This window comes from Panthera uncia (assembly GCF_023721935.1).
Source record: "Panthera uncia isolate 11264 chromosome B2 unlocalized genomic scaffold, Puncia_PCG_1.0 HiC_scaffold_24, whole genome shotgun sequence".
In the NCBI taxonomy this organism is placed as follows: domain Eukaryota; kingdom Metazoa; phylum Chordata; class Mammalia; order Carnivora; family Felidae; genus Panthera; species Panthera uncia.
Genome location: NW_026057580.1, coordinates 111,071,328 through 111,096,868, shown reverse-complemented (window position 1 = coordinate 111,096,868; position 25,541 = coordinate 111,071,328). Strand labels below are relative to the sequence as shown.

The 25,541-nt window shown below is 43.2% G+C and overlaps 1 protein-coding gene and 1 long non-coding RNA gene across 2 annotated transcripts in view; one reads left to right on the top strand and one right to left on the bottom strand.

Annotated features, from left to right (window-relative positions):
* FNDC1 (fibronectin type III domain containing 1) overlaps nucleotides 1-25,541 on the bottom strand; it is a 106,593-nt gene that overhangs the window by 21,882 nt on the left and 59,170 nt on the right. The window contains exons 10-15 of the mRNA XM_049654526.1: nucleotides 25,337-25,525; nucleotides 21,362-23,944; nucleotides 19,569-19,669; nucleotides 17,299-17,410; nucleotides 15,774-16,169; nucleotides 1,246-1,314 (exon numbers count right to left, since the gene is read on the bottom strand). Of these exons, the coding sequence (XP_049510483.1) occupies nucleotides 1,246-1,314; nucleotides 15,774-16,169; nucleotides 17,299-17,410; nucleotides 19,569-19,669; nucleotides 21,362-23,944; nucleotides 25,337-25,525 (3,450 nt within the window). The remainder of the gene's footprint in view (nucleotides 1-1,245; nucleotides 1,315-15,773; nucleotides 16,170-17,298; nucleotides 17,411-19,568; nucleotides 19,670-21,361; nucleotides 23,945-25,336; nucleotides 25,526-25,541) is intronic.
* Nucleotides 628-15,573, top strand: LOC125939018 (uncharacterized). The gene is made up of 2 exons (XR_007462901.1): nucleotides 628-780; nucleotides 14,731-15,573. It is a non-coding gene; the product is annotated as an uncharacterized LOC125939018 (long non-coding RNA).

The window sequence follows — 25,541 nt, the reverse complement described above, 5'->3', positions numbered from 1 at the left end:
TCTGCCTAAGTAATTTTCTCTTTTAGAGTCATAGAAGATTCACATTAGACAATAAACTTGACTTTTTAGAAGTTTAGAAATTTAGTCCTTCTGTGAATGGACTTTTTTTTTTTTTCTGGGGAGGAGGTGGGATTAATCCTTTAACATTCATTTTTTGTTGTTGTTGTTGTTTATTTGAGAGAAAGACCACGCAAGTGGGGGAGGGGCAAAGAGAAAGAGAGAATCCCAAGCAGGCTCCTCACTGTCAACACAGAGCCCAGTGAGGGACTCAAACTCATGAACTGGGAGACCCTGACCTGAGCCAAAGAAAGAGTTGGACACTTAACCAAATGAGCCATGCAGGCACCCCTGATCCTTTAATTTAAAAAAGAAAACGCTGCTTCCTTTCCACTGCTCAAATAAGAAAGGAGTTTAGTGTTTTCAAAGGTGCTAAGAAACTTTTCTTTTTTCTCTGACATTTGTTTTTTTTCTTTCTTTTTGTTTTTTAAACTGTGGGATGAAACCACTATATCAAACTTTATTATGACTGCATCAAAGGTGACATTATTGTCTCATTGGTGGTTTAAGGCCACTGGAGCTACAGATAACAGCAGGCAAAGGAGTACAAAAGTGAGAACATCCTGAGTGTCAAAGGCCAGCACTAGGATGGGAACAAGATGCCCACAAGAAGTTTTTGCCCTGCTGTGGCAACTTATAAAATACACAGAACCGTCACAGGGTCATAAAGGAATAAGAGCCCTGGTTACTTTTACGGAACGACTGTTCCAGACTCTATCCAAGGTATTTTGCATTCTTCTTCTTATAAGATTACCCTTACTTGAAAAGGTTCTGTGATAAAAAATTAACACCTCTATAGCACTGCATCTTTTACATAATTAGAAAAGAAGAGAAAAGGGGGAAATGAGAGGAGCTAAGAGAGGAAGCAGAGTTGTGGGTTAAACCAAGTGGGTTCACAAATTGTGGCTGAAGGAGAGGCCCAGACAAGCAGCTCCAGAATTCCTGGGGGGTGGGAGACAATGGGGGGCACAGGAGCTTGTCTGGAGGCTGTATTCACACATGAAGCACACTGTTCTTCTTTGGATCAAATACAAATGGGGGGCTCACTTGGAAGCTGGGGTAAAACCACCTTCCCGAGCACTGCCATGCAGCTCAGAGTCTGAAGGAAATTCAAAATTGAGATCATCCACTCAGTAATTAAAAGGAGAGAAATTATCCAAATCCAATCTATCTAAAACCAGTTAGTACCTTCGTCATAGATAACATACGCCTCTTCTGTGGGTATCGCTGTGTCAGTCTCCAATCCTGAGAAATCATCTAGTGAAGAAAGAGGAGAAAGGTTTCCTCTCTGCAGCTTGGAATCATGTCCAGGGCCCAGGGGGTCAGTCACCAGGCCAGGGCCGCTCAGCTTTCTCAGACAGGAGAGCATTAGAATGCTGACACCCAGAAATCCTCTCCACACTCGGACAGGGGTGCTCAGAACGCCCCCTAGGGGTCAGAGGAAAGCCGCCTGCTCCAACACGCTGGCTCTCCAACACAAAGCGCTTTCTGACCTTGCTTCCGCACAGTGCCCACTCTCCAGCCTGCCCAGGCAGCTCTCAGGAGGCTGCAGGTAGGGCCCTGGCCCAGCAGGTCACAGGCCTGAGAACAGGAATTCTCAGAAAGCAGAAGAGTGGGAGATTGGTGCTCAGGACGGCAACAAAAATCGCCCCATCTGCGAACTCCCTTGTTCATCACGCCTTCATTCTCTCCAACCCCTGATCTTGCCACGCTCACATGTTTTGGAAGCAGGGTGATTTCCTGCCTCTCCTCCATTCTACCTTGGCAAACCACACCAATGTGAGTTCCCTGTGTTTCACTGCTTCCCTTCTAACCTCCCCCAGTCTCTGGTGGGGAGCCCACAGTCCAGGGCCTGTGAGATTCCCCGGTACCTGCTTCACCATTGAGGTGGTGACCCTTGGTGTGTTCTGATGGGGCCAATGAATGTCAGCAGGACAGAAATTGTAAATTACCATCCACCCTTCAGGGGTCAGGACTGTCATTTCAAGAACAACTATTAAGACCTAATTTTTCCTTAGGTCATTCCAACGTCAATATTCTTGGATCCAAAAGGAATTACTTCTGGGTTGGTTCAAATCAGACAGTTTTCAAGTTCACATCACCCAGTTTGGGCCCATCTTGCCATTGTTTCTTTTGGTACCACTTTCTTTTCTGTGTCAATTTAACTTTTAAGAGCATAGTCTTGTTTCTCCTCATTATTGGTTCAGATGTGTTTCTTCCATTTTAATCTTTAGCCAGGTCAAAAATGAATAAACTGTATAATTTTTGCATCCCAGAGTAAAGAAGAAAAGGGGAAAGTACAGCATTTCCTTGCTGGATTCTCACTGTTAAGTGGAATTCTCGAGGCGCTAAAATATTGCATTATGTGCCGCAGGCCACAGAAATGATGCCTTTTACCTGCAAACTGGGATCACTTCTTGAATGAGTGTCAATTCAGTCTTCTGGCAAGAGTAAACATCCTACTGAGTGATTTAGTGCTCTTTTTTTTCCCCTTAAGATCAAATAAAGCCAGGCATAATTTTCCTAAAATAGCACCATCTTGGTTCCAAGTAATGGAAACTTCCAGATGTCAGTGTATTTAAAAAAAAAAAAAAACTGACCATCAGGATTTGTCCCACCTGATTGCCATTTGGAAGCATTTGGAACTACATAAAACTAGATGCTTTGTAAGTCAACTCGCCATCAATATCAAAAGCTTCCACCTCTTCACATAAAAGAGCTACAACTGCCAGCCGCCAGCACAGTGGTATGGTTCATTCTCTTGAGTAGTTCATCCAAATGGTCATGAAGAAAACACGAGTGCAAGATGTCACCAAAGAATTAGGACCTCAGCTCCAAAGATATTTAACAAAACTATTAAAAAATTCTGAGTAGAAATTTCGAGAAAAGGTAAAAGCTATTTGAAAACCAACAATATTTGTAAATTGCACAGTTGGTCCAGCTCAAGTGAATTTCCAACTATTCTCCCTATGTTTTCTGTCCTGAGAGTGAGGTGTGGGAGGGTGGAACAGCTTTCCATAATGACTGATGTTTTTCTGAAACATGCCCCAAGATCATGTTACAAGTGACTGAAGATGTTCAGCTGGCTCAACATTTCCACACACACATGATATCATCTGATCCACTGTAGAAATGGAACCTGAAAAACAAAGATCACTGGCTTTTACTTCTCAGTTAGTAAAACAGAGAATGCCTATAGCTTAAGATATTGTTTAGACAGACCGACCAAACATGAATAATTAGACACCATGAAGAATGTGAGATGAGGCAGAAGACATTGCCTGCACTGCAAGGAGTTTATTCTCTAATGGGAGGGTCAGATCAAGCAAAAAAAAAAAAAAAGTGTGTGTGTGTGTGTGTGTGTGTGTGTGTGTGTGTCTGTGTGGGGGTGTGTGCGCATCCAAGTATAGAGAGAGAGAGAAGAGTAAAAGCAACAAAACACTGCAAATGAACATATAACATGCATTTGTGCTTCCATGAATATACATACACACACATATGGCATCCATAACAAATAAGGAAGTACTTAAACACTGCTTCAGTTATTGGAATGATTGAATGACACCAGGTTATTCCTACTATTTTTAAGCAGTATTTTAAAGGAAAAGGGTGCATGATTTAACTAGGGCAGTCAAGACTTTGGGATTGGAAAAGATGATTTAAAAAAATTTTTTTTTAATGTTTATTTTTGAGAGAGAGAAACAGAGCCAGAGTGAGCAAGGGGCAGAGAGAGAGGGAGACATAGAACCTGAAACAGGCTCCAGGCTCTGAGCTGTCAGCACAGAGCCCGACGCGGGGCGAGATCATGACCTGAGCCGAATTTGGCTTAACCGACTGAGCCACCCAGGGGCCCCCGGAAAAAAATGATTTGAAAATTAGAGGGCTAAAAACAAAATTTTTGGATTTTTCCAGCAGAATGTAATAACAAATGGTCACTGGGTGGAGGGTATGAAGTGGGGGTCTTGAAGGGAAGGTATTCATTCATTGATCACTAATGCAGGTGATCGTAAGCACTACAAGAGTGAGCATTTCAGGCTACCAGGCTGCAAAATGCCATGACCAAAATATTTTTTGCTAAATACTGGATGTGTGCACATGAAGCCCCAGTGCTTATGAATGTTCATTATGGATGGCACTAAATACAACAAAAGAGAAGATGTGTGAGAAAAACAGAAACTTGAGAGCCAAATAAGAGGCAGGGAGACAGGATACAGGTGGTTCTGCAGTTCATTTGTGAAGGGGAGCCCTGGGACTGTCCCTCAGCTGACATCAGAGTCTCTTACTGAAAGTATCGCTCTGCTCTCAGTGTCTTTACAACATTTACAGAACAAATATCAAGGCTACTACAAGGTGTTCCACCAAAAAATGACAAATTTCATTGCATTTCATATATAATGCATAGAATTTTCCAGAGTGATTGTGACCATCTTTCAAATTACAAGCCATCTTTAGAAGCTAATCCCCACCCAAGATGCTTGCTCCTATGCCTCTCTCCAGCATTGGCCCTGACAAGTTTCATTCCAATGATGAATGAAGCAGGGACTATGCTTGGTATCCCCAGGCAAGTGGAGGCTGGTGGAAGGAAGCCCAATAAAGAATAACAATTTGAATATGGGCCAACAGGGCCAGCCTATATATGGACAGAATGAAGCAAATATAAGAAGTGTGATGAAGGGAAGAGGCAGATGATGGCAGAGAAGGAGGGCCCTCGGCTTATCTCATGACTACAACTAGATAACTATCAAATCATTCTAAAAACCCCAGAAATCGACCTGAAGACTGGCAGAACCAACTCCACAGCTAAAGAGAGAGAAGAGGCCACAGTGAAGAAGGTAGAAAGTGCAGAGATGCAGCTTGGGAGAGAAACAGATAATGGCTACTATGGTAGAGAGGGAACCGTGGTTGTGGAGAAGGATAAGAGACAGACTAGCACACAGGGGAGTGCATGGGAAAAATGAATCCTCATGGCAATTGCCTTGCAAAGAAAGAGAGCAGCAAAATTTCATGACTTCTGGAAACCAGCATGGCTTAAAGCCTGGAGATATTTTTTTTTAAGTTTATTTATTTATTTTTGAGAGAGAGGATGGGGAAGGGGCAGAGAGAGGGGTGTACAGAGGATCTGAAGTGGGCTCTGCACTGACAGTAGAGAGTCTGATGTGGAGCTCGAACTCATGAACCATGATATCATGACCTGAGCCAAAGGTAGATGCTTAACTGACTGAGCCACCCAGGTGCCCCTTAAAGCCTGGAGTTTTAGAGGTCAGTAAGCTTGACTCTGAGATACCTTGGAGGACATTGAGACTGTTCCTGTAGAGAAGGCTACACAAACAGTCCATGGACATACAGCATGAAAACAGTGATCTGAAAAGCACCTGAAGCACAAAATGAGGAGGTTATTCACTCATCTCAGAGCACATCCCAGAAAGATAGCATTCACAGAGAGACCCCTCCAGGAACAAAGGAACTGGCAGGTGCCATTTCCCTTCCCCAACCCTCAGCATAAGCACAGGCCCACCTGTAGGAAGCAGCACAGTGTAGACACTGGCTACTTAACTTGCTTATGCCAAGCCCTGCCACCCACACTCTGGAAGAACTGCCCTTCCCAGTCACAACTGCCTCAGTCCTAGAATGGTGGCCCCCTCCACCAGAAGACCAACCCAAACCCCTGCCAACATCACATCTCCTGACCCAGGACTTTTGCAGGGACTTAATTCTACAGCAGTGGTGACAGGTCTCATTTCACAAGCAGACCAGAGCACACCTAGTCAAGACTCACCACATTCAGGCCAGGGACCAAACACTGCCCACAACAGGTGGAGAGAGCCACTGCAGATGACTGGCCTGATGGATAAAGTGGCCAGGAAGCAACAACAGAGAACATGCAGCCCACATTGGAGATACTCCCAGAAGCGCCAGACCCTGGGGAATAGGGAAAACTGCACTAAAGGCACTACAGGAACTCTTCTTCATAAAGCCATTACCCTTAAGAACAGGAAATGTAGCTGACTTTCCTAACACAGAGAAATAGGCAGAGAGACTAAGACAAAATGAGAAGGCAGAGTAATTAGTCCCAAATGAAAGAATAGAACAAGGCTACAGTTGGAGATTTAAGCAAAACAGATATAAGTAAGATGCCTGATAGAATATTTAAAGCAGTGATCAAAAGGATACTCATTGGACTTGAGAAAGAGTGGAAGACACGAGTGAGACCATTAATACAGAGATAAGGATCACAGAAATAAAGAGCTTGTTAAATGAAATGACAGACATGCTTCATGGAATGAACAGCAGACTGGAAGAAGCAGAGAAATGAATTAATAACCTAGAAAACAGAGTAATGGAAAACAATCAAGCTGAACAAAAGATGAAAAAAAGAATTATGCAAAATGAGAAAAGATTTAGATAACTCAGTGACTCCATCAAATGTAATAACATTTGTATTACAGGAGTCCCAGAAGAAAAAAGAGAAAAAAGGGGACAGAGAATTTATTTGAAGAAATAATAGTTGAAAACTTCCCTAATCTGGGGAAGGAAACAGTAATTCAGATCCAGGAGACACAGAGAAACCACCACCCCCAACAAAATCCACAAAGCAGATCCACACCTAGACATATTGCACTTAAACTGGCAAAACATGGTGATAACAAAAAAATGTTAAAATGGGCAATAGAAAAGAAGACAGTTACATACAAAGGAAACCCCATAAGGTTATCAGAAGACTTTTCAGCAGAAACTTTCCAAGCCAGAAACAGGTAGCATGATATATTCAAAGTGCTGAGTAGGGAAAGCCTGCAGCCAAGAATGCTCTATCCAGCAAGGCTATCATTTGGAATAGAGGAGAGATAAAGAGTTTCCCAGACTGGGGTGCCTGGGCGTCTCAGTCGGTTGAATGTCCAACTCTTGATTTTGGCTCACGTCATAATCCCAGAGTCTGGGATCAAGCCCCACGTCAGAGCTCAAGTATAGAGTCTGCTTGAGATTCTCTCTCTCTCTCTATCTCTCTGTCCCTCTCCCCTGCTTGCATTCTCTAAAATAAATAAAATGAAAAATAATTTTCCCAGAAAAACAAAAACTAAAGGAGCTCATGACCACTAAATCAGCCCTTCATGAAATATTAAAGGGGACTCTTTGAGTGGAAAGGAAAGACCAAAAATGACAGTATGAAGGTAGGAAATACAAATGCAGTAAAAATGAATATTTCTATAAAAACATCAGTCAAGGAACTTACAAAATAAAAAGATGTAAAATATGACACCATATACCTAAAATGTAGGGAGGAGAGGAGTAAAGAATGGATTCGAACTTAAATGACTATCAACTAAATATAAACTGCTCTATCCAGAAGATGTTCTATACAAACCTAATGGTAACCACAAGTCAAAAGCCACTAATAAATATGCAAAGAATAAAGAGAAAGAAATCCAAATATATCACTAAAGAAAGCCAGCAAACCATGAAAGAGAGAAAGAAAAGAAAGGATCAGAGAACATCTTCAAAAACAATGACAAAACAAGTAATAAAATGGCAATAAGTACATATCTATCAATAATTACTTTGAATGGAAAGGGACTGAATGCTGCAATCAAACGACATAGGGTGACAGAATGGATAAAGAACAATACCTACCTGTATTCTGCCTACAAGAGATTCATTTTTAGACCTAAAGATACCTGCACATTGAAAGTGAGGAGATGGAGAAATATTTATCATGCAAATGGATATCAAAAGAAAGTCAGAGAAATAAAACTTGTATCAGACAATATAAACTTTTTTTAAAGTTTCTTTATTTATTTTTAGAGAAAGAGAAAGATGCAGGGAGAGAAAGGGAGAGAGACAATTCCAAGCAGGCTTTGTGCTGTCAGCATAGAGTCCGATGTGGAGCTCGATCTCGCAAACCATGAGATCACGATCTGAGCCAAAATCAGGAGTCATATGCTTAACCAACTGAGCCTCCCAGGCACCCCAGACAAAATGGACTTTAAAACAAAGACTGTGACAAGAGAAAAAGAAGGAGACTACATAATAATAAAAGCAACAATCCAACAAGAAGATAAAATAATTATAAACAGTTATGCAACCAACTTGGAAGAACCCAAATACATAAAGCAGTTCATACCAGAACTGGTAAAAATAAAATAATAGTAGAGGCCTTTAACACCTCACTGACATCATTGGACAGATCATCTAAACAGAAAATCAACAAGGAAACAAATGGCTTGGAATGATACACTGGACCAGATGGATTTAACAGGTATATTCAGAACACCTCATCCTAAAATAGCAGAATACATATTATTTTCAAGTCATCTCCAGAATAGATGACATATTAGGTCACAAGTCTCAACAAATTCAAGAAGATTGAAGTCATACTATGCATTTTTTTCTGACCACAACACTGTGAACCTAGAAGTCAACCACAAAGAAAAAAAAAATCTAGGAAGACCACAAACCACAAATACATGGAGGTTAAATAACATGTTACTAAACAATGAAGGAGTCAACCAGGAAATAAAAGAAGAAATTTTAAAAGTACATGGAAAGAAATGAAAACACACACACACCCCACAACGGTTCAAAACCTTTGGAATGCAGCAAAATCTGTTCTAAGAGTGAAGTTTATAGCAATACAGGCCTATATCAAAAAGCAGGAAAAAAAAATCTCAAATAAACAACCTAACCTTACACCTAAAGGAGCTAGAAAAAGAAGAACAAACAAAACCCAAAACTAATAGAAGGAAGGAAATAATAAAGGTTACACAGAAATAATGAAGTAGAAAGTAAAAAAACAGCAGAACAGATCAATGAAACCAGAGACTGGCTCTTTGAAAAGATCAACACAATTGACAAACTTTTAGTCAGACTAATAAAAAAAAAAAAAAAAGAAAAGAAAAAAAAAAAGAAAAGAAAAAAGAGAGAGGACTGAAACAAAATAAAAAATGAAAGAGGAGAAATAACAATTGATGCCACAGAAATACAGAAATATAAAAAAGGATTATAAGAGAATATTATGAAAAATTATATGCCAACAAATTGGACAACCTAGAACAAATGGATAAATTCCTGAAACATAACTTCCCAAAACTGAATCAGGAAGAAAGAGAAAATTTGAACAGACCAATTACCAGCAAGGACATTGAATCAGTAATCAAAAAACTCCCAACAAACAGAAGTCTGGGACCAGATTGCTTCACAAGAGAATTCTACCAAACATTTACAGAAGACTTAATACCTATTCTTCTCAAACTGTTCCAAAAAAATAGAAGATGAAAGAAAACTCCAAATTCATGCTATGAGGCCAGCATTACCCTTATACCAAAAAGAGATAAAGACACCGCACACACACACACACACATACAAAAGAGAACTACAGGCCAATATCTCTGATGAACATAGATGCAAAAATCCTCATCAAAATATTAGCAAACCAAATCCAATAATACATTTTAAAAAATCAGTCACCATGATTAAATGAGATTTATTTCTGGAATGCAAGGGTGGTTCAACATTTGCATATTCATCAGCATGATACATCACATCAAGAAGAGAAAGGATAAAAACCATATGATCACTTCAATAGATGCAGAAAAAGCATTGACAAAGTACATCCATTCATGATAAAAACCCTCAACAAAGTCAGTTTAGAGGGAACATACTTCAACATGATAAAGGCCATATATGAAAAACCCACAGTTAATATCATCTTTGATGGGGGAAAAATGACAGCTTTCCCCCTAAAATCAGGAACAAGACAAGGATGTCCACTCTCACCACTTTATTTCATTTCATTTCATTTCAAATATTTATTTACTTTGAGAGACAGAGATTGTGTCAAGTTGGAGAGGGGCAGGGAGACAGGGAGAGAGAGTCCCAAGCAGGCTCTGCACTGTCAGTGCAGGGCTCAATCCAGGGTTCGGTCTCACAATCTGCGAGATCATGACCTGAGGTGAGATCAAGAGATGGACACTTAACTGACTGAGCCACCCAGGCGCCGCTCTCCTTTATTCAACATAGTACTGGAAGTCCTAGCCACAGCAAACAGACAAGAAAAAGAAATAAAAGGCATCCAAACTGGTAAGGAAGAAGTGAAACTTTCACTATTTGCAGATGACATGATACTCTATATACAAAACCCAAAAGGATCTGCCCCAAAATTGCTAGAACTGATAAGTGAACTCAGTGAAGTCAAAGGGTACAAAATCAACATATAGAAATCTGCTGTATTTCTATACACCAATAATGAAGCAGCAGAAAGAGAAATTAAGGAATCAATCCTATTTACAATTGCAACAAAAATATAAGATACCTAGGAATAAGCCTAACCAAAGAGGTGAAAGACCTGTACTCTGAAAAGTATAAAACACTGATGAAAGAAATTGAAGATGACCCAAAAAATGGAAAGACATTCCATCCATGCTCATGGGTTGGAAGAACAAGTATTGTTAAAATGTCTACACTATCCAAAGCAATCTACAGATTTAATACAATCCCTACCAAAATAACAACAGAATTTTTCACAGAACTAGACAAACCTAAAATTTATATGGAACCACAAAATATCCTGAATAACCAAAGCACTCTTGAAAAAGAAAAACAAAGCTAGAGGCATCACAATTCTGGACTTCACAGCTGTTGTAATCAAGACAGTATGGTACTGGCACAAAAATAGACACATAGATTAATAGAGCAGAATAGAAAATTCAGAAAGAAACCCACCATTATATGGTCAGTTAATCTTTGACAAACTAGGAAAGAATATCCAATGGGAAAAAGGCAGTCTCTTCAACAAATGGGTTGGAAAAACTGAACAGCAATATGAAAAAGAATGAAACTGGATCATTTTCTTACACTGTACATAAAAGTAAATTCATTAGGGGTTAAGGACCTAAATGTGAGACATGAAAGCATAAATATCCTAGAAAAGAGCACAGGCAGTAATTTTTCTGACATCGGCCATAACAACTTTTTCTAGAGAGGTCTCCTGAGTCAAGGGAAACAAGAGCAAAAATAAATTATTGGGACTACATCAAAATAAAAAGCTTCTGCACAGCAAAGGAAACAATCAACAAAACTACAAGATAACCTACTGAGTAGGAGAAGATATCTGCAAATGACATAACCCTTTATAGGGTTAGTATCCAAAATATATAAAGAATTTATACAATTTGACACACATAAAAACAAATAGTCCAATTAAAAATGGGCAGAGGACATGAACAGACATTTTTCCAAAGAAGACATCCAGATGGCCAACAGACACATGAAAAGATGCTCATCATCACTTATCATCAGGGAAATGCAAATTGAATCCACAATGAGGTATCATCTCACAGCTGTCAGAACGACTAAAATCAAAAACACAAGAGACAACAGGTGTGGTGAGGATGTGGAGAAAAAGAAACCCTCGTGCACTGTTGGTGGAAATGCAAATTAGCACAGCCACTGTGGAAACAGTATGGAGCTCCTCAAAAAGTTAAAAAGAGAACTAGCCTATGATCCTGCAAGTACACTACTGGGTATTTACCCCGAGAACACAAAAACACTAATTCAAAGGGATACATGCACCCCTTATGTTATAGCAGCATTATTTACAACAGGCAAGATATGGAAGCAGCCTGGTTATCCACTGACTGATGAATGGATAAAGAAGATGTGGTATAGATATACAGTGGAATATTATTCAGCCATAAAAAAGAATGAAATCTTGCCATTTGCGATGACATGGATGGAACCAGAGAGTATAACGCTAAGTGAAATAAGTCATTCAGAGAATGACAAATACCACATGATTTCACTCATATGAGCAATTTAAGAAACAAAACAAACAAGCAAAGCGGGGTGGGGGGAGAGAGACAGAGAAAGAGAGAGACAAACCAAGAGACAGACTCTTGTCTATAGAGAACAAACTGATGGCAACCAGAGGGGAGGTGGGCGCAGGGGAAGGAGGAAATCGGCTATGGGGATTAAGGAGTGCACTTGCTGTGTTGAGCACCAGGTGATTAAAATAAAAACTTTAAAGGAAAAGGAAGTGTGATGGAGGAATAATGAGTGGGCAGTGAGACCTGGCAGTGGAGATCAAAGGGCAAAATAAGTCAGAGGAGACACCAAGGCTTCAGGCCTGGAGAGCTCTCTGGGTTACTGCCAAACAATCTTTAGCTTGTCCTGGTTTATTTTATAAATGAACAATTTGGTTTTCTTTCTTTATTTCTTTTATGTTTATTTATTTTTGAGAGAGAGAGAGAGAGAGAAAGGGAGAAAGAGAGAGACCATGTGAGTGGGGGAGGGGCAGAAAGAGGGAGACACAGGATCCGAAGCTGAGCTGTCAGCCCAGAGCCCGACGCGGGGCTCGAACTCACAAACTATGAGATCATGACCTGAGCTAAAGTCGGCTGCTTAACCAACTGAGCCACCCAGGTGCCCCACAACTTGGTTTTCTGACAAGAGAGTGAGTTGTTTCTACCTGCTGTCATTTCCATTATATTGTGAGCTTTTCAGAGGCAGAGGCATGTCACCCACTTTTCTGTTCTCTCCCAAGACACCTGATCCACATGCAGATGATTAGTGATCATCTGCTAATTTTATTTTATTTGATAAAATTATGAATGAAACCAGAATAACAAAACAAGAGCTACTCTATCGCTTTTTAGTTTACTGCAAGGGTTTTCTCAAAATGATGTCACCTGCCAAAATGATAAAGACAAAACATCTATCAAATGAATGTCCTCAATTCTAAATCAGGGCTGATCTAGACCCAAAACTTAATCATGCTGGCCTTCACTTTCAGAACCTATCATTGGAAAGTATAAAAAACCCACCATGTCGGTATCATTAGTTATTAGGGACTGTAAATCAAAACCAACAGGAGGTACCACTTTGCGCCCATTAGGATGGTGAGAATGAAAAGGACAGACAATAACAAGTGTTGGTGAAGGTGTGGAGAAATCAGAAGCCTCGTACCCTGCTGCTGGGAATGTAAAATGATGCAGCCACTATGGAAAACAGTTTAGCAGTTCCTCAAAAACATAAACACAGAGTTCCCATTGGACACAGCAACTCTCTTACCTATACCCCAGAGAACTGAACACAAGTGTTAAAAAAAACAATTGTACACAATGTTCATGGCAGCATTATTCATAATAGCCAAAAGGTGAAAACAACCCAGATGTCCATTGACCAGTAAATGGATAAAATGTGGTTTATCCACACAATGGAATACTGATCAGCAGTCAAAGAAATAAAGTACAGATATATTCTGCAACATGGATGAAACTTGAATACAAATCATGCTAAGTGAAAGAAGCTAGACACAAAGGCCACATATTGGATTCCATTTCTATGAAATGTCCAGAATAGACAAACCCATAGAGACAGAAAGTGGATTCGTGGTTTCCCAGGGGTTAGAAGGAGGGGGAAGCGAGGAGTGATGGCTAATGGGTATGGAATTTCTTTTGGGGTGATGGAAATGTTCTAGAATTTGATAGTGGTGATGGTTGCACAACCTGTATACTAAAAACCACTAAACTATACAGTTTAGAAGGGTAAACTTTATGGTATGTGAGTTATATCTCAAGAAAGCTATAATTTAAAAATTTTTAAATGAAAATAACTATGATTAGAATTAATACGAGGAAGAAAATAAAGCTGTCAGTGGAGCAGTCTGAATAAAAAAGGAAGGTCAACCATACAGGAAAAATTTTTAAATAATAATTACAGTACATTTTAACATTATATAAAGATTACATGTTGCTTTCCCTAAATTTAGTTTTTTCAAAGACCTTGTATTGATTTGTACTTATTTTGAAAATGCTGCCTAAAGGCCAATTATAATTAACACTTGGATACTAATTCGGCCTGGGCTAGGGACACAGAAGGATGACATAAATGAAGTAAAAAACATACACATACATCATTATTTGCAAAAGAAGGAGAAGGGGAAGGAGGGGAAGGAGGGGAGATGAGGGGAAGGAAGGGGAGGAGGGGGAGGAGGAGGAGGAGGAAGAGGAAGAGCAGGAGGAGGAGGAGGAGGAGGAGGAACAAAAATACCATGAAAAACTGACTTTCAAGCCAAATAAAAGTCTAAAAATCCAAAGTAAATGAAATGAATATGCTACAAGCCCTCTGTAAAAGTAGACAAAAGAAAATGCAAATATTCATTTAAATGGTAGTAATTCAAATCCAAAATAGTCACTCTTCTGGTTGCAAACAATTATTAAGTAAATATCTGTTCCAATTATACCTCAATTAAAAGAAAAATAAACATGTCTGAGGCGCCTGGGTGGCTCAGTTGGTTAAGCCTTTGACTTCGGCTCAGGTCATGATCTCACAGTTTGTAAGTTCGAGCCCCGCATCAGGCTCTGTGCTGATGGCTCAGAGCCTGGAACCGGCTTCAGATTCTGTGTCTCCCTCTCTCCCTGCCCCTCCCCTACTCACACTCTGTCTCTCTCTGTCTCTCAAAATTAAATAAACACTAAAAAAATGTTTTTAAATGAAAAATACAAAAATGAATGCACCAATGTATGCAGAAGTAAAAGCTCGAGGGAAGTACGTAATATTTTCATACCAGAAATCCAAAGGTAAATTCCAATTCGTGGTCACTGGGTAAAATGATAGTGTGCAAATCTTCCCAACAGCCCTCTTCCTCAGCATGTTTCCTTGTTCTTTGGTGTGAATTTTTAGATGTGTCCAATGTTGCTGTGTATTTGGAGCGTTTCTGCGGGAAGACCGACTTCAAACAGAATTCCCATTTTGAATACAGCGTTCAAGTTCAAGTTGATTGGGCTTATCATGGTCAACAAGGCTGTGCAAAAGACCGGGCATGCAAAATGATTCCTGAAAGGAAGCGCCTTCACTCTGCATCAGCTTAAAAAGACATGTTTTACAGCCTACATTGCAATTCATCTCAACCTAAGGGAAAGAGGATGAGTTTGCTTCCTCCGAGCCTGACACAAATGCAGGATGACCTCTGGCGAAGCAGCCTGAGCAGGGACTGAGCGGAAAAGATGATGACTTTGCAGCTCCCCTGAGACCAGACTGAAGAGTCCTTGCTTCAGGGGGAATGGGCCCCTCTCAGCAGGCAGACACTCCAGGGGCAGAGGACAGTCCTGACTGGGTGTCCCGCAGCAGGGGAAATGACACAGCCCTACCCAGCGGACAGCAGACCTACCCTGCAGCCACCAGAGCCCAGCTACTCAAGGATCAGCATTTTCCAAAGGGAGCGCTGATCAAGAAAGTGTTCAGCTGGCAAATGTGCTCAGGACACTACTCTTCTTGGAAACTCACAATGAGGCTATTCAGTGATCTGAACAATCCAACCATAAGAGATCATTAACCTAGTTTAAATCACATAGCTAATCACAGAACCTTTTCATTACAAAAATACAGCACGTGCGGATCTACGACTATCCAGTAATAGCCACTTGGGGAAACGCTAGTCCACACTCATCATGTTCCATGTTTTAGCTACATTTTTGACTTGGGTTGTGATAGGGTTGCCAGGCAAATCATTATTCATATTAAGTATGTCCCATGCCGTACGTTTCTTTGCTAAATCTGACAGCCCCAGTTGAGACACGGCGTCCTGAGCAAACCCCGTGGGACTAGAGATGCCTCTACTCACCATTCCACGGTGACCTACTTACCCCTCCCTGCAGCCTCTGTGACTCTACTCTCAAACGCAGCATGCTAGTTACGTGGGCCACCGTTACAACGAAGGCCGTTACCTTCTTCGGGGTGGCACTCTGGGACCCCGCTGGAGCCCATTATGAGGTTGCCATCTTCATCGTGCCGCTCCAGGGTCCCAGGGGGACAGGTGGGAACAGGGGTGGTGGGTTCAGGGGTGGTGGTTGTCTGCGTAGTGGTTCGAATCGTGGTCGTTGGACGTGTGGTGGTGGTCGTGCGGCGGGTGGTGGTGGTCGTGGGTCTTGGGGTTGTCGTGGTGGGCGGTGTGGTTGTGGTGGGGGCACGGGTGGTTGTTTTCACAACCTCCAAGCCCACCAGGGGCTTCCCTCCAAGACTCAGAATGGGTTTATCCTGGGCACTGGCCAGAGGTTTGCCATGCCGCCCCTGCCCAAAGAGGGGAAGGCCATCAGGGCTCACCACAGGCGTCCCTCCCAGATCTGAAACAAAACCGAACCAAACCATGCAACAAGATGAAATAATCCAGAGGAAGTAAAAAATAAACACAGAGTGTCTTCTCAAATTTACGTATTTGTGTATTTTAAACAGTAAAAAGCAAAGGAAGGAATAAAAGAATATTCAACAGAGGTAGCAATGTCTGCCATTATCCAGAGATTTCTGGGCTTATTATATTGCCCATTACTCTGTGTTACCTTATATAAATATGTAAATACTTCATCGATATGCCCGATTACCTTGAAATAACTCTTAGTCTCTGGTAAGGAAAGTAATTCTTTCCTCCTCCCGATTCCTAAGCCTTGGGAGGAAAAGTGTTACATTGTACCAGGGTTGGAAAACTCACTCTTCAAAGGGCCAGAGAAGAAGGAGGGCCAGATATTTTAAGCTTTATGGTGCAGCTACTCAACTCTGCCATGAAACTTTGGGGCACCTGGGTGGTTCAGTTGGTTAAGCATCTGACTCTTGATCTCGGCTCAGGTCATGATCTCAAGGTCAGTGAGTTTGAGCCCCGCATCAGGCTTTGTGCTGACAGTATAGAGCCTGCTTGGGATTCTCTCTCTCTCTCTCTCCCTCTCTCTCTCTCTCTCTCTCTCTCTCTCTCTCTCTCTCTCTCTGCCTCTCCTCTACTTGTGAGCACTCGCTCTCTCTCTCTCTCTCTCAAAATAAATAAACTTAAAAAAAAAAGCATAGAGAGTACACAAAGGAGTGTTTCTATAAATTTCAAATAATTTTCACTTCACAAATATTATTCTTTGATTTTTTTTTCCAATCATTTAAAAGTGCAAAAACGCGTTTGACCTCACAGGCATTACAAAAGCAGGCAGCAGGCAGGGCTTGGTCTTCGTGCCATGGTTTGCTGCCTCCTGTTGCTCTAGGCTGCCCTATTTCAAGAACAAAGTCGAGCACCACCTTTTCTGGAGGTTGGGATCTGAAGCAAGGGTATAACTACACTTGTATCAGGGGAAAAGCTACGTTCTGCCCCTGTGGGGCACTCCTTTCCACATGGCTAAACATAACTGGACCAAGGGACCCCATCACAAATGGGGAGGGGATTGTTATTCTACAGCTAATTCAGAACATTTTTGTGGCCAAAAAACCACTGTCACTTACCCACAATGGTGCGACCATCTCCTCCCAGTTTAATCCGAAGAGGAGTTCCTTGTGAATCTTGGAGGTACCTTCCCTCTTCATTTAATACTAACCCACGGTCGAGATCCACGACCTAAACCCATGACACAGATTAAAGAATATACTGAGCATTAATCCAACTGCACAAACATATGCATGAAGCCTCCACAGAAGGAGACCATAATGTGAGTAGGAAACATTATTTTTGTCCACATCATTTGCAAGGTTTAAGAATGAAGTGTAAATGTCACATTATTGTTTACCCATAGAATATGTAAATTGTTTTAAGTTTCTCAAATACGCAAAACATGTGCAAAATGCTGCTACCATTTAGTATATGCTGTGTGTAATGCTGAAAAGCAGGAGACAACTTAAGTGTTCATCAGTGGAAGCAGCTAGCAGCCCATGATACAGATTTGGCAATTCTGCATATATTGACATCAACTGCTACAGACTCAGATTACAGGACTGCCTATTTTGCAGAAATAAAAATATATCCATGTGTGTATATAAGCTTAAAACTGCAGGGAAAAATAATCTGGACGGACATACCCCAAACTGTTATTAATGGTTTTCTCTGAGGTGTAGTTTGGGGTATTTATTAGCCTAAAATATATCTGTTTCATAGATTTCTGAATTGTTTTAACTTCCAGCCATGACCATGTATTGCTGGTGTATTAAAAATAGGAAATGTTTCCATCAGGCTGTTAATGTTAAACATCGAAGTTGCTATAACAAACAAATTAATTTGTAATTAAATTGCCTAATATAGAATGCATGCAAAAACTTCATATTCTAAGGAATCATAAAATTGGGGCGAGGGGAAGCTATTACCATCCCTGTTAAGAAACAAGCTCATGCTATATACACTGGTGGTTCTCCAAGTGTGGCCTGGACCGGCAGCCTCAGCGTCAGCTGGGAAACTGTCCGATATGCTAATTACCTAGCCCTACCCCAGACCTTAACTGACAAGTCCCATGATGTCTGAGAACCATGACTGCACAGCAGGCCACGGGAGGAAGCCACTTTGTTGGGTGCTGTCTTGGTAATTAAAACTCATTTATATAAACCCTACTTTTGAACTCGACTCCATACCATTTCTATGCAAAATTGTTTACAATGAGGGGTGCTCAGTCAGTTAAGCATCCAGCTCTTGATTTCAGCTCAGGTCATGATCTCAACATTTGTGAGTCTGAGTCCCATGTCAGGCTCTGCGCTGACAGTCTGGAGCCTGCTTGGGATTCTCTGTCTCTCTCTGTCTGTCTCTCTCTCTCTCTCTGCCTCTCCCCTGTTCATTCTCTCCCTCCCTCCCTCCCTATCTCTCTATCTCAAAATAAATAAATAAACTTAAAAAAAAAAGTTTTGCAAAAATCATTTACGATGACATTTTGCTTTAATATACATTCTTCCTTTATAAATTCCTGTTCCTTTGAGAAATGATTAAATGTATCTTTTACCTGTGACTAAAACTTTTATGAAGTCTCTCAATATGTTTTCTTACACCTTACTGTCATAAAGGGGAAGTTTTGACCAGGAATTCCCAGTCAAACTATGAATAATTGCATAATGAATAATGAAAAATGAAAAACATTTTAAATCCTGGGACTTTGTAAAGTGTTCTCCCCATTACCCTCTAACCTGCCAAGAAATCTCTAGCATTTATCTTAACCTCAGGAAGTGAAAGTCATTAAAGCTTAAGCATATGTAAAATACTAATAATATTTTTTATTTCAGTCAAACAACAATTATTGGAAAATTCAAAAGGTGATCTGTTAAAAACTGCCTGTTTGATTCAGTAGGTTTTGATTTGCTCATTTGTTTTTACCCTGCTTTCGTTTGCAAAGGATTTGAGACAATTTACAGGGAAAACATGTGTATACTAGTTAATCAAGTAATAAAAACAATAACAATAAAGCTATCAGAGGTGAAGCAGAAGAAGCCCATTTGAGAGGCTAAGCACTAGCATGCAGTTGGAACATACATCTGTGTGATTTTCCTAACCCGTCAAAGCAAACAGGAAATAAAGGCCCCTTTTATTTTATTGGCCATGCGAAGAAAGCACATTAGTGATTGAGGGGAATGAAGATCTTTCTGAGCACTGGAAGAAACAACACGCATGTATACTGACATTGAGTGGTTACAACTAGAGAAGAAAAACGAAAGACCATTTCGTTTATTGTTGCAAAATGCCCACCATTTTCTCCTCCCAACAGCATGAAAATAACTGGTATGTGTAAAGAAGTTTACCCTACCCACTTTGTTCCTTGAGGGCCATTGATAATTCTTTGTCCACTTGGCTTTCCATTACTACCAGGAAGTATTTTTGCTTCTACATTTGGTCTGCCATTATAACCTACATGGCACGGAAGAAAGAAACAAAGAAAGAAAAAATACAGCAAAAACAAAAACAAAAAATCTGGTAAATTCAACACTCCTGTCAAGTTTGTTTCATACCAAACTCTAAGTAGTAACATACCATTTCTAAAAGAAATACGAAACAGGATTTTAAGCCAATAGCTTATACATATTAGATGCCAGTCTTAAATTGTGACTTCCAAATACCCAGTATGAATGTCTATTAAAAGTACAGTAAGAAAAGTCACAGTTTTCTGACAATATTGGGGAAAGGTGACAGTCCAGAGTAAGTAAATTTTCTAGATAAAGCTTAAGACAGTAATGGCTATAGCATTATTTTAGCCAGTTGGAAGACAGAGGGAGAGTTGGAAGGATGGAGAACACTACCTCTAAAATAGACTAGATGCTGTCCTGCTCTTCTCAGATTATACTAAACCCAACAACTATTTCTAGCTGAATCAGGTCCACTCATCAGTCGCCAAGTGTGAACGCTCGGGGCTGACTCGAAGCTTGCTCACGTCTTCGGCGCTGCTTGAGAAGTGTTAGCGCAGAGAGAAAACAGAAGGTTCAGTTAGCGGCCCCTTCCGTTGCTCCTGTCTGCCCTTAGCACCTGCCCTTCCTCTTCATCTCTGGGCATTTCTGATCAGCTACAGTTAGTGCAAGGTCCGCGCTGGGAGCGCTCTGGCCCAGCCCCACCCACAGCACAAAGTGCTTGGGCTTTCTGACAACTATTTGCAGGTCAGAGACTTATTTTTCTTGCTCAAATAGTTAATGAAAATTAAATATTTATGGAAATTCTGCTATCCACCAGGGAATGTGGATTTCACATCTATTATCAAGGTCTTAGAATTGCTTAAAATAGTCCATTTTAATAGAAAACTGACCTCTACATGGTGCATTGTTCTATGTCTTTACAGTGGGCCAAACTAACAATACATAGCACAGACTAACAAACACTAATACATTCTTTCAAGAATCTTCCATCATGCCCAAATTCCAAGCAAGGATTCTGCCCTGGGGTCCACGCAGACTCTAATTCATAGCTGTCTACATTCTGCCCTCAATGTAAGTCACACATCTGCCTGTTACTCCTCTGTGTGACAATCATCCTTAACATGCATTTTTTTTCCCCTGGAAGTTTTAAACAACATTCACTGACTGCAAAGTCGAAGCGACACATCGGAGTCTGTCCCAGGGTGTGTTAAGTTGAGAATCAACAAGAACGAGATCAAGCCTACACAGGTACCCAATTCCTTACTGTGGATTCTTTAAATCTACCCTGGCAGGTGAAGGACTAAAAATAACCTACAACACAGGAACCCGAGTCTGGCATCAGGACCGTGACACATTTTCACGGATTAAGAGCATATGTTCAGGAATTCAAAGAGGCAGCATGTGACAGAGGAACGGCAGGGGTGGGGTTGGGGGGGGGGGCAGAATCCACGTCTGGGATGGGAAGCTGTCTGACCTCGGGCAAACCACTCAGATCCCGGAGCCCTAGCTTCCTCATCCGAAAACCAGGAGAAACAAGGCAAGAAGCAAGGTTAAGAAATCACGTTCTGTCTGCAAAGCCCTTAGCACGGTGCGGGGGCACAGTGGACACTCAGTAAGGTAAAATGAAAGCCTCTCAAGAATTGCTAGGAACGCTACTGAGAGCCACAATGAGAATGTTCAGTTAAAAGCACATTACCTGGCCTGGTAGGGGACCTCAAGGGCTGGCGGGCCAGAGGGTTCCGGAACCTGGAGTTCATCATGCGCTGGCGCAAGGAGAGCATGGGGGTGGTGGCACTATAGGCCGGAGGGGCGCGGGTGGTGAATCGCACCCGGGCGGTGGGGCCTGCGGTGGCCGGGCTGCGGTGGGGGGGTCGGGGCGGGAGGTGTGGGGCTCTCGGGGGGCTGCCTGGAGGGGGATGACGCTGCACTGGAGTGTCGTTCTCGTCCTGGGGGGAGCTCACCCTGGGAGGCGCGGGCACAACGAGGGGCTCAGTCTTGTCCTTAGCGCTGTTCCCATCTGCGTATTTGCCGCCCCTGGGGCTGGAGGAGGAGGGCCACTTTAGAACAGAGGAAGACAGAGGGTCCTTGTCCTTTGCTCCTTTAAAAAACATCGCGTCTTCGTCGTCCTCCTCTGCCGAGACGGACTGCTGAGATTTAGACGGCAGGGGCTGGCGTTTGGACGGGGAGGCTGGGTCCTTCTTCCCCACAGCCTGGGGCCCCAACCGGCCCGGGCCCCTGGGGCGGGCGAGGGGGTGGGGGCGGGGGCTGCCGGGCCTCTGCGGGGAGACCGGGGGTCTGCGGAGGTGACTGTCGCCCGTGCCTCCTGCCTGAGCCTCCAGCTGGCTGTGCTTGGGAAGGGACGCGGTGGCCTCCCTGGCCCGGGCCGCTGCTTCTGCGCCGTCGTGGGGGGTTCCGCCAGATCGGCCCTCGGAATCCTCGTTGCGATTGTGGGGAGACGTGGGGAGCACCCCTCGGGAGTTGGCCGTGTGAGGGGACTGACTGTCTCTGGCCGCGTAGGGGTCCGAGAAAGAGGCGCTTTCCTGCGCCGCGGGGTGGGGACGCTCGGGCTGGGGGTTGGCCGGCAGACGCCCCATCTCCTTGTTCTGGGGACCACGGGGCTGTGGCTGCGCCACGGAGACCTCGGAGGAAGGCACGCTGGCCCCGGGGTGGTGCTGTGACCGCCGAGCGGGGGCCAGTTGCGCTTTGGGGTAGCCGCGCTCCACAGCCACTTCTGTGCTCTGCTGAACATCCTGCGCCTTGGGGGGCAGGGCTTTGCCCTGAGGATGGGCACCTGCCACAGTGCCCGCGGACTTGGGGTTCTCAGCCAGGGGCTCTTTCCGCTGAGCGCTCACCCCTCTCTGCGGGCTTCTTCTGAGGTGATCCACACCCAGGGAGGAAGGCTGCCTGGAGGAGGAGGACACGTGGTCGTGTACCACGGTGGCGGGAAGCGGCTTCTCGTCTTCTGCTTCACTCTCCGCGCCGTCTCTGTGGATACTCGAGCCGGGCGTATGGTCAGCAGCTGACTGAGAATTCACCCTGGAGTGAACTCGGGGGGACACGGTGGACGGTGGGGAGCTGGAGGGATGCAGCCGGAGTCCTCGGCCGCTGCCAAACCGGCTCGGATATCTCGTGTGGGCAGCAAACGGCTTGTTTCTGAACAAACTGAAATGTCCAGAGACAGGCGGACCCGCTGGCAGCCGGGCCCGGGACGTGGGAGCCGTGGCCTCAGCCTGCCTGCCTTTCTCTTCTGTATCATTGTCACCAGCACCATCAGAGGCATCTCCTCCTTCAGAGGCCTGTGTCCTTGAGGAGACACCAGAAGACGAGGACGACTTGGACTGTGATGGCGCACTGGACTTGGTACCTGGGGTGTCGTGCCCAGCCTTCCAGCCCCTGGACAGTGGAGCTCCGGGGTGTGGTTCAGGAGGCAAAACCCGAGATGACCCTCCCTGGGGAGGAGAAAGTTTGGAGGGTGGGACTGAAGCATCTGAATTTTCCTCCCTATCCCCCAAATGGGGTGCCCTCCGAGAGGGCAAGGCTGGTTTTGTGCCGTGGTGCGCAGGGCTCCTGTCCCGCAGGGCGCTGGAGGGGGCCTGGCGGCTGGGCCACACGGCTGGCCGAGCGTGGGTGGGGCTCTTGGGAGGCGGCCGCTGGGAAGCGGTGTCCTTGGGGGCCTGGGAGCCTGCGGCTGGCTCTTCCTCCTCTTGGCCCACCGAGTCATTGTCAGCAGAGCTGGAGGGCAGCTTGGGGAAGGGCCCCCCTGAAGGGCGGTGAGGGCTGCCCTCAGTGGGTGTGTGGGGTGCAGACGAGGCTGGCGCGGAAGGGGAGGCCCCTGGACGAGGGTAGGGAGCCCTGTCTACACTTTCCTTTCGGGGCAGCGCTAGTGTGTGAGCTCTGGCTGGAGTCCTTCCAGGAGCAAGGGCTGGGGGGACAGATCTACTAGGTGGCCTCTGCTGTGGCTTCTGGTCTTGAGTCTCTGAGGACGCGGTTGGTGGGTCTCCCCGAGAATCCAGCTCCTCCTCGCCGGTGATTTCTGTCGACTGAAGATCTAAAACTTCAGTCTTCTTGGAGTGAACCTGGGGTTTCCTGGGCACCCCACCGTTAGCCAATATTTTGTTCTTCAAGTCAAGAAGAGGGTTCTTGACATTTCTGCCTCGGGGAGAAACAGGCAAATGAGTGTGTTTTGAGGAAGTGGGAGCTTTGGGAGACATCTCCGGCTTTTCAGGCTTCCAGTTATCCTCTGCGTGGGTTTTCTGCACATCGGACACGCCAGAACCAGCTATAATAGATTTCAAAGATTTTGCCGTCAAAAAAGATTTGAAAGCTGTGCCACATGCGGTGAGTATTTAACATGGCCGTGTGAAGGCATTTATAATTAGTCATTATAATTTCTCATTCTTTAGACATTGGACACATTTTCCACATTATGGCAATCTCTCCTAAACACCTCTTTTGTTTTAAGTAAAGATACAGTAGTCCTAGCAAATTGTATTACATTTCTAGAAATTGAATCAAGTTATGTCACAGCTTATTATTGCAGGCATTTTGAAAGGAGTACTTTCAAGTAATCCATTGATTTTGGCAATGCAAAATCTTATGTAGGATTTTCTTAACATAACTGTCAGGATATTACAGATGTATTACAGCCACTCTTAGCGATGTAGGCAAGAAATACACATAAGCTTGGTACAAAATGTTGAATGATCTACACTCAAGACCAAATGGGGATGTGCTGTGTGTGATGTGCAGGGGGAGGGTGAGCAACAAATTTGTAATTTTTGAGACATTACAAAGTGTTCCCTATTCCCCGCCCCTAACATGCAGGTACTTGCTTCCTCCTTCTTACTTAAAATCCCTTTAATAATAGATATGTTTGCAATCTCAAAATAAGGCCTAACCTAAAAAGGCTCCTCGTGTAGGCAAAACATTATATGACACGTACCCTACAATTTACCCTTTCTTGAGAGCAGGGTTGAATGTAGGAAGGGATGCGGGGAGAGAAGGAGAATTCATATGGCAATGGAGGACCCGGAGGGAGCAAACCTCATCCATTTCACTTTTTCCAGCACAGAATGGTTGAATATTATATTATACACTGTGGAGCCATCCTCACATCACAGTGAAGGAGACAGCTACCGATATCGGGTGTCAATATGGGGAAACAGAAAAGAAAATACAGTCCAAAAATGCCTCACTCCAATTTTGGATTTTATTAATTTTCAGAGTGGTCAGACACACAAGGTACTTAAAATTCTTCCCACTAAAGCTGCACTCCAAAATAATGGAACATAAACTAAAAATTTTCAGTGCTATTTAGAAATTGAGGAGAGCTAACACATAAAAATGTCACATCACACCTGCAAAAATGTTCTTCTCCTGTCATCACAAGCCCTAAATTATACAGTGATATGAGGTTAATCACATAATTAATACGTTCGTGCTATTGTAATATTGTAATAGCAATTCATGTTACTAGCAATCAATAATATTTTAGTCTCCGGGGAGACTAATTTCTAAAGGAACAACAAAGACATTTGAGAAATCAATAGGCAAATTTAGCCCCCCAAATCATCAACAGAGCAGCACTAAACCCAAGGGCATGATTCAAAGTAACACACCACAGTTAGCAGTAATGAAGAGAGAGAGAGAGGCACAGACACACAGTGCTTACTTGTTGGCATAGCGACAATGAAGGCTTTGGAGTGAGGCCCCAGTCCTCTCCTGTTTGCGGCCCGGATTTTGAAAAGATAGCGTTCCCCAGGCTGCAGACCATCCACTAGGGCAGAAGTAGTCTCTCCAGGATAGGTGAGGGACTTTGCTCCAAATGGTTTGAGAGCCGGGGCGTATGAAAGAATGTATTCTGAAATGATTTGGCA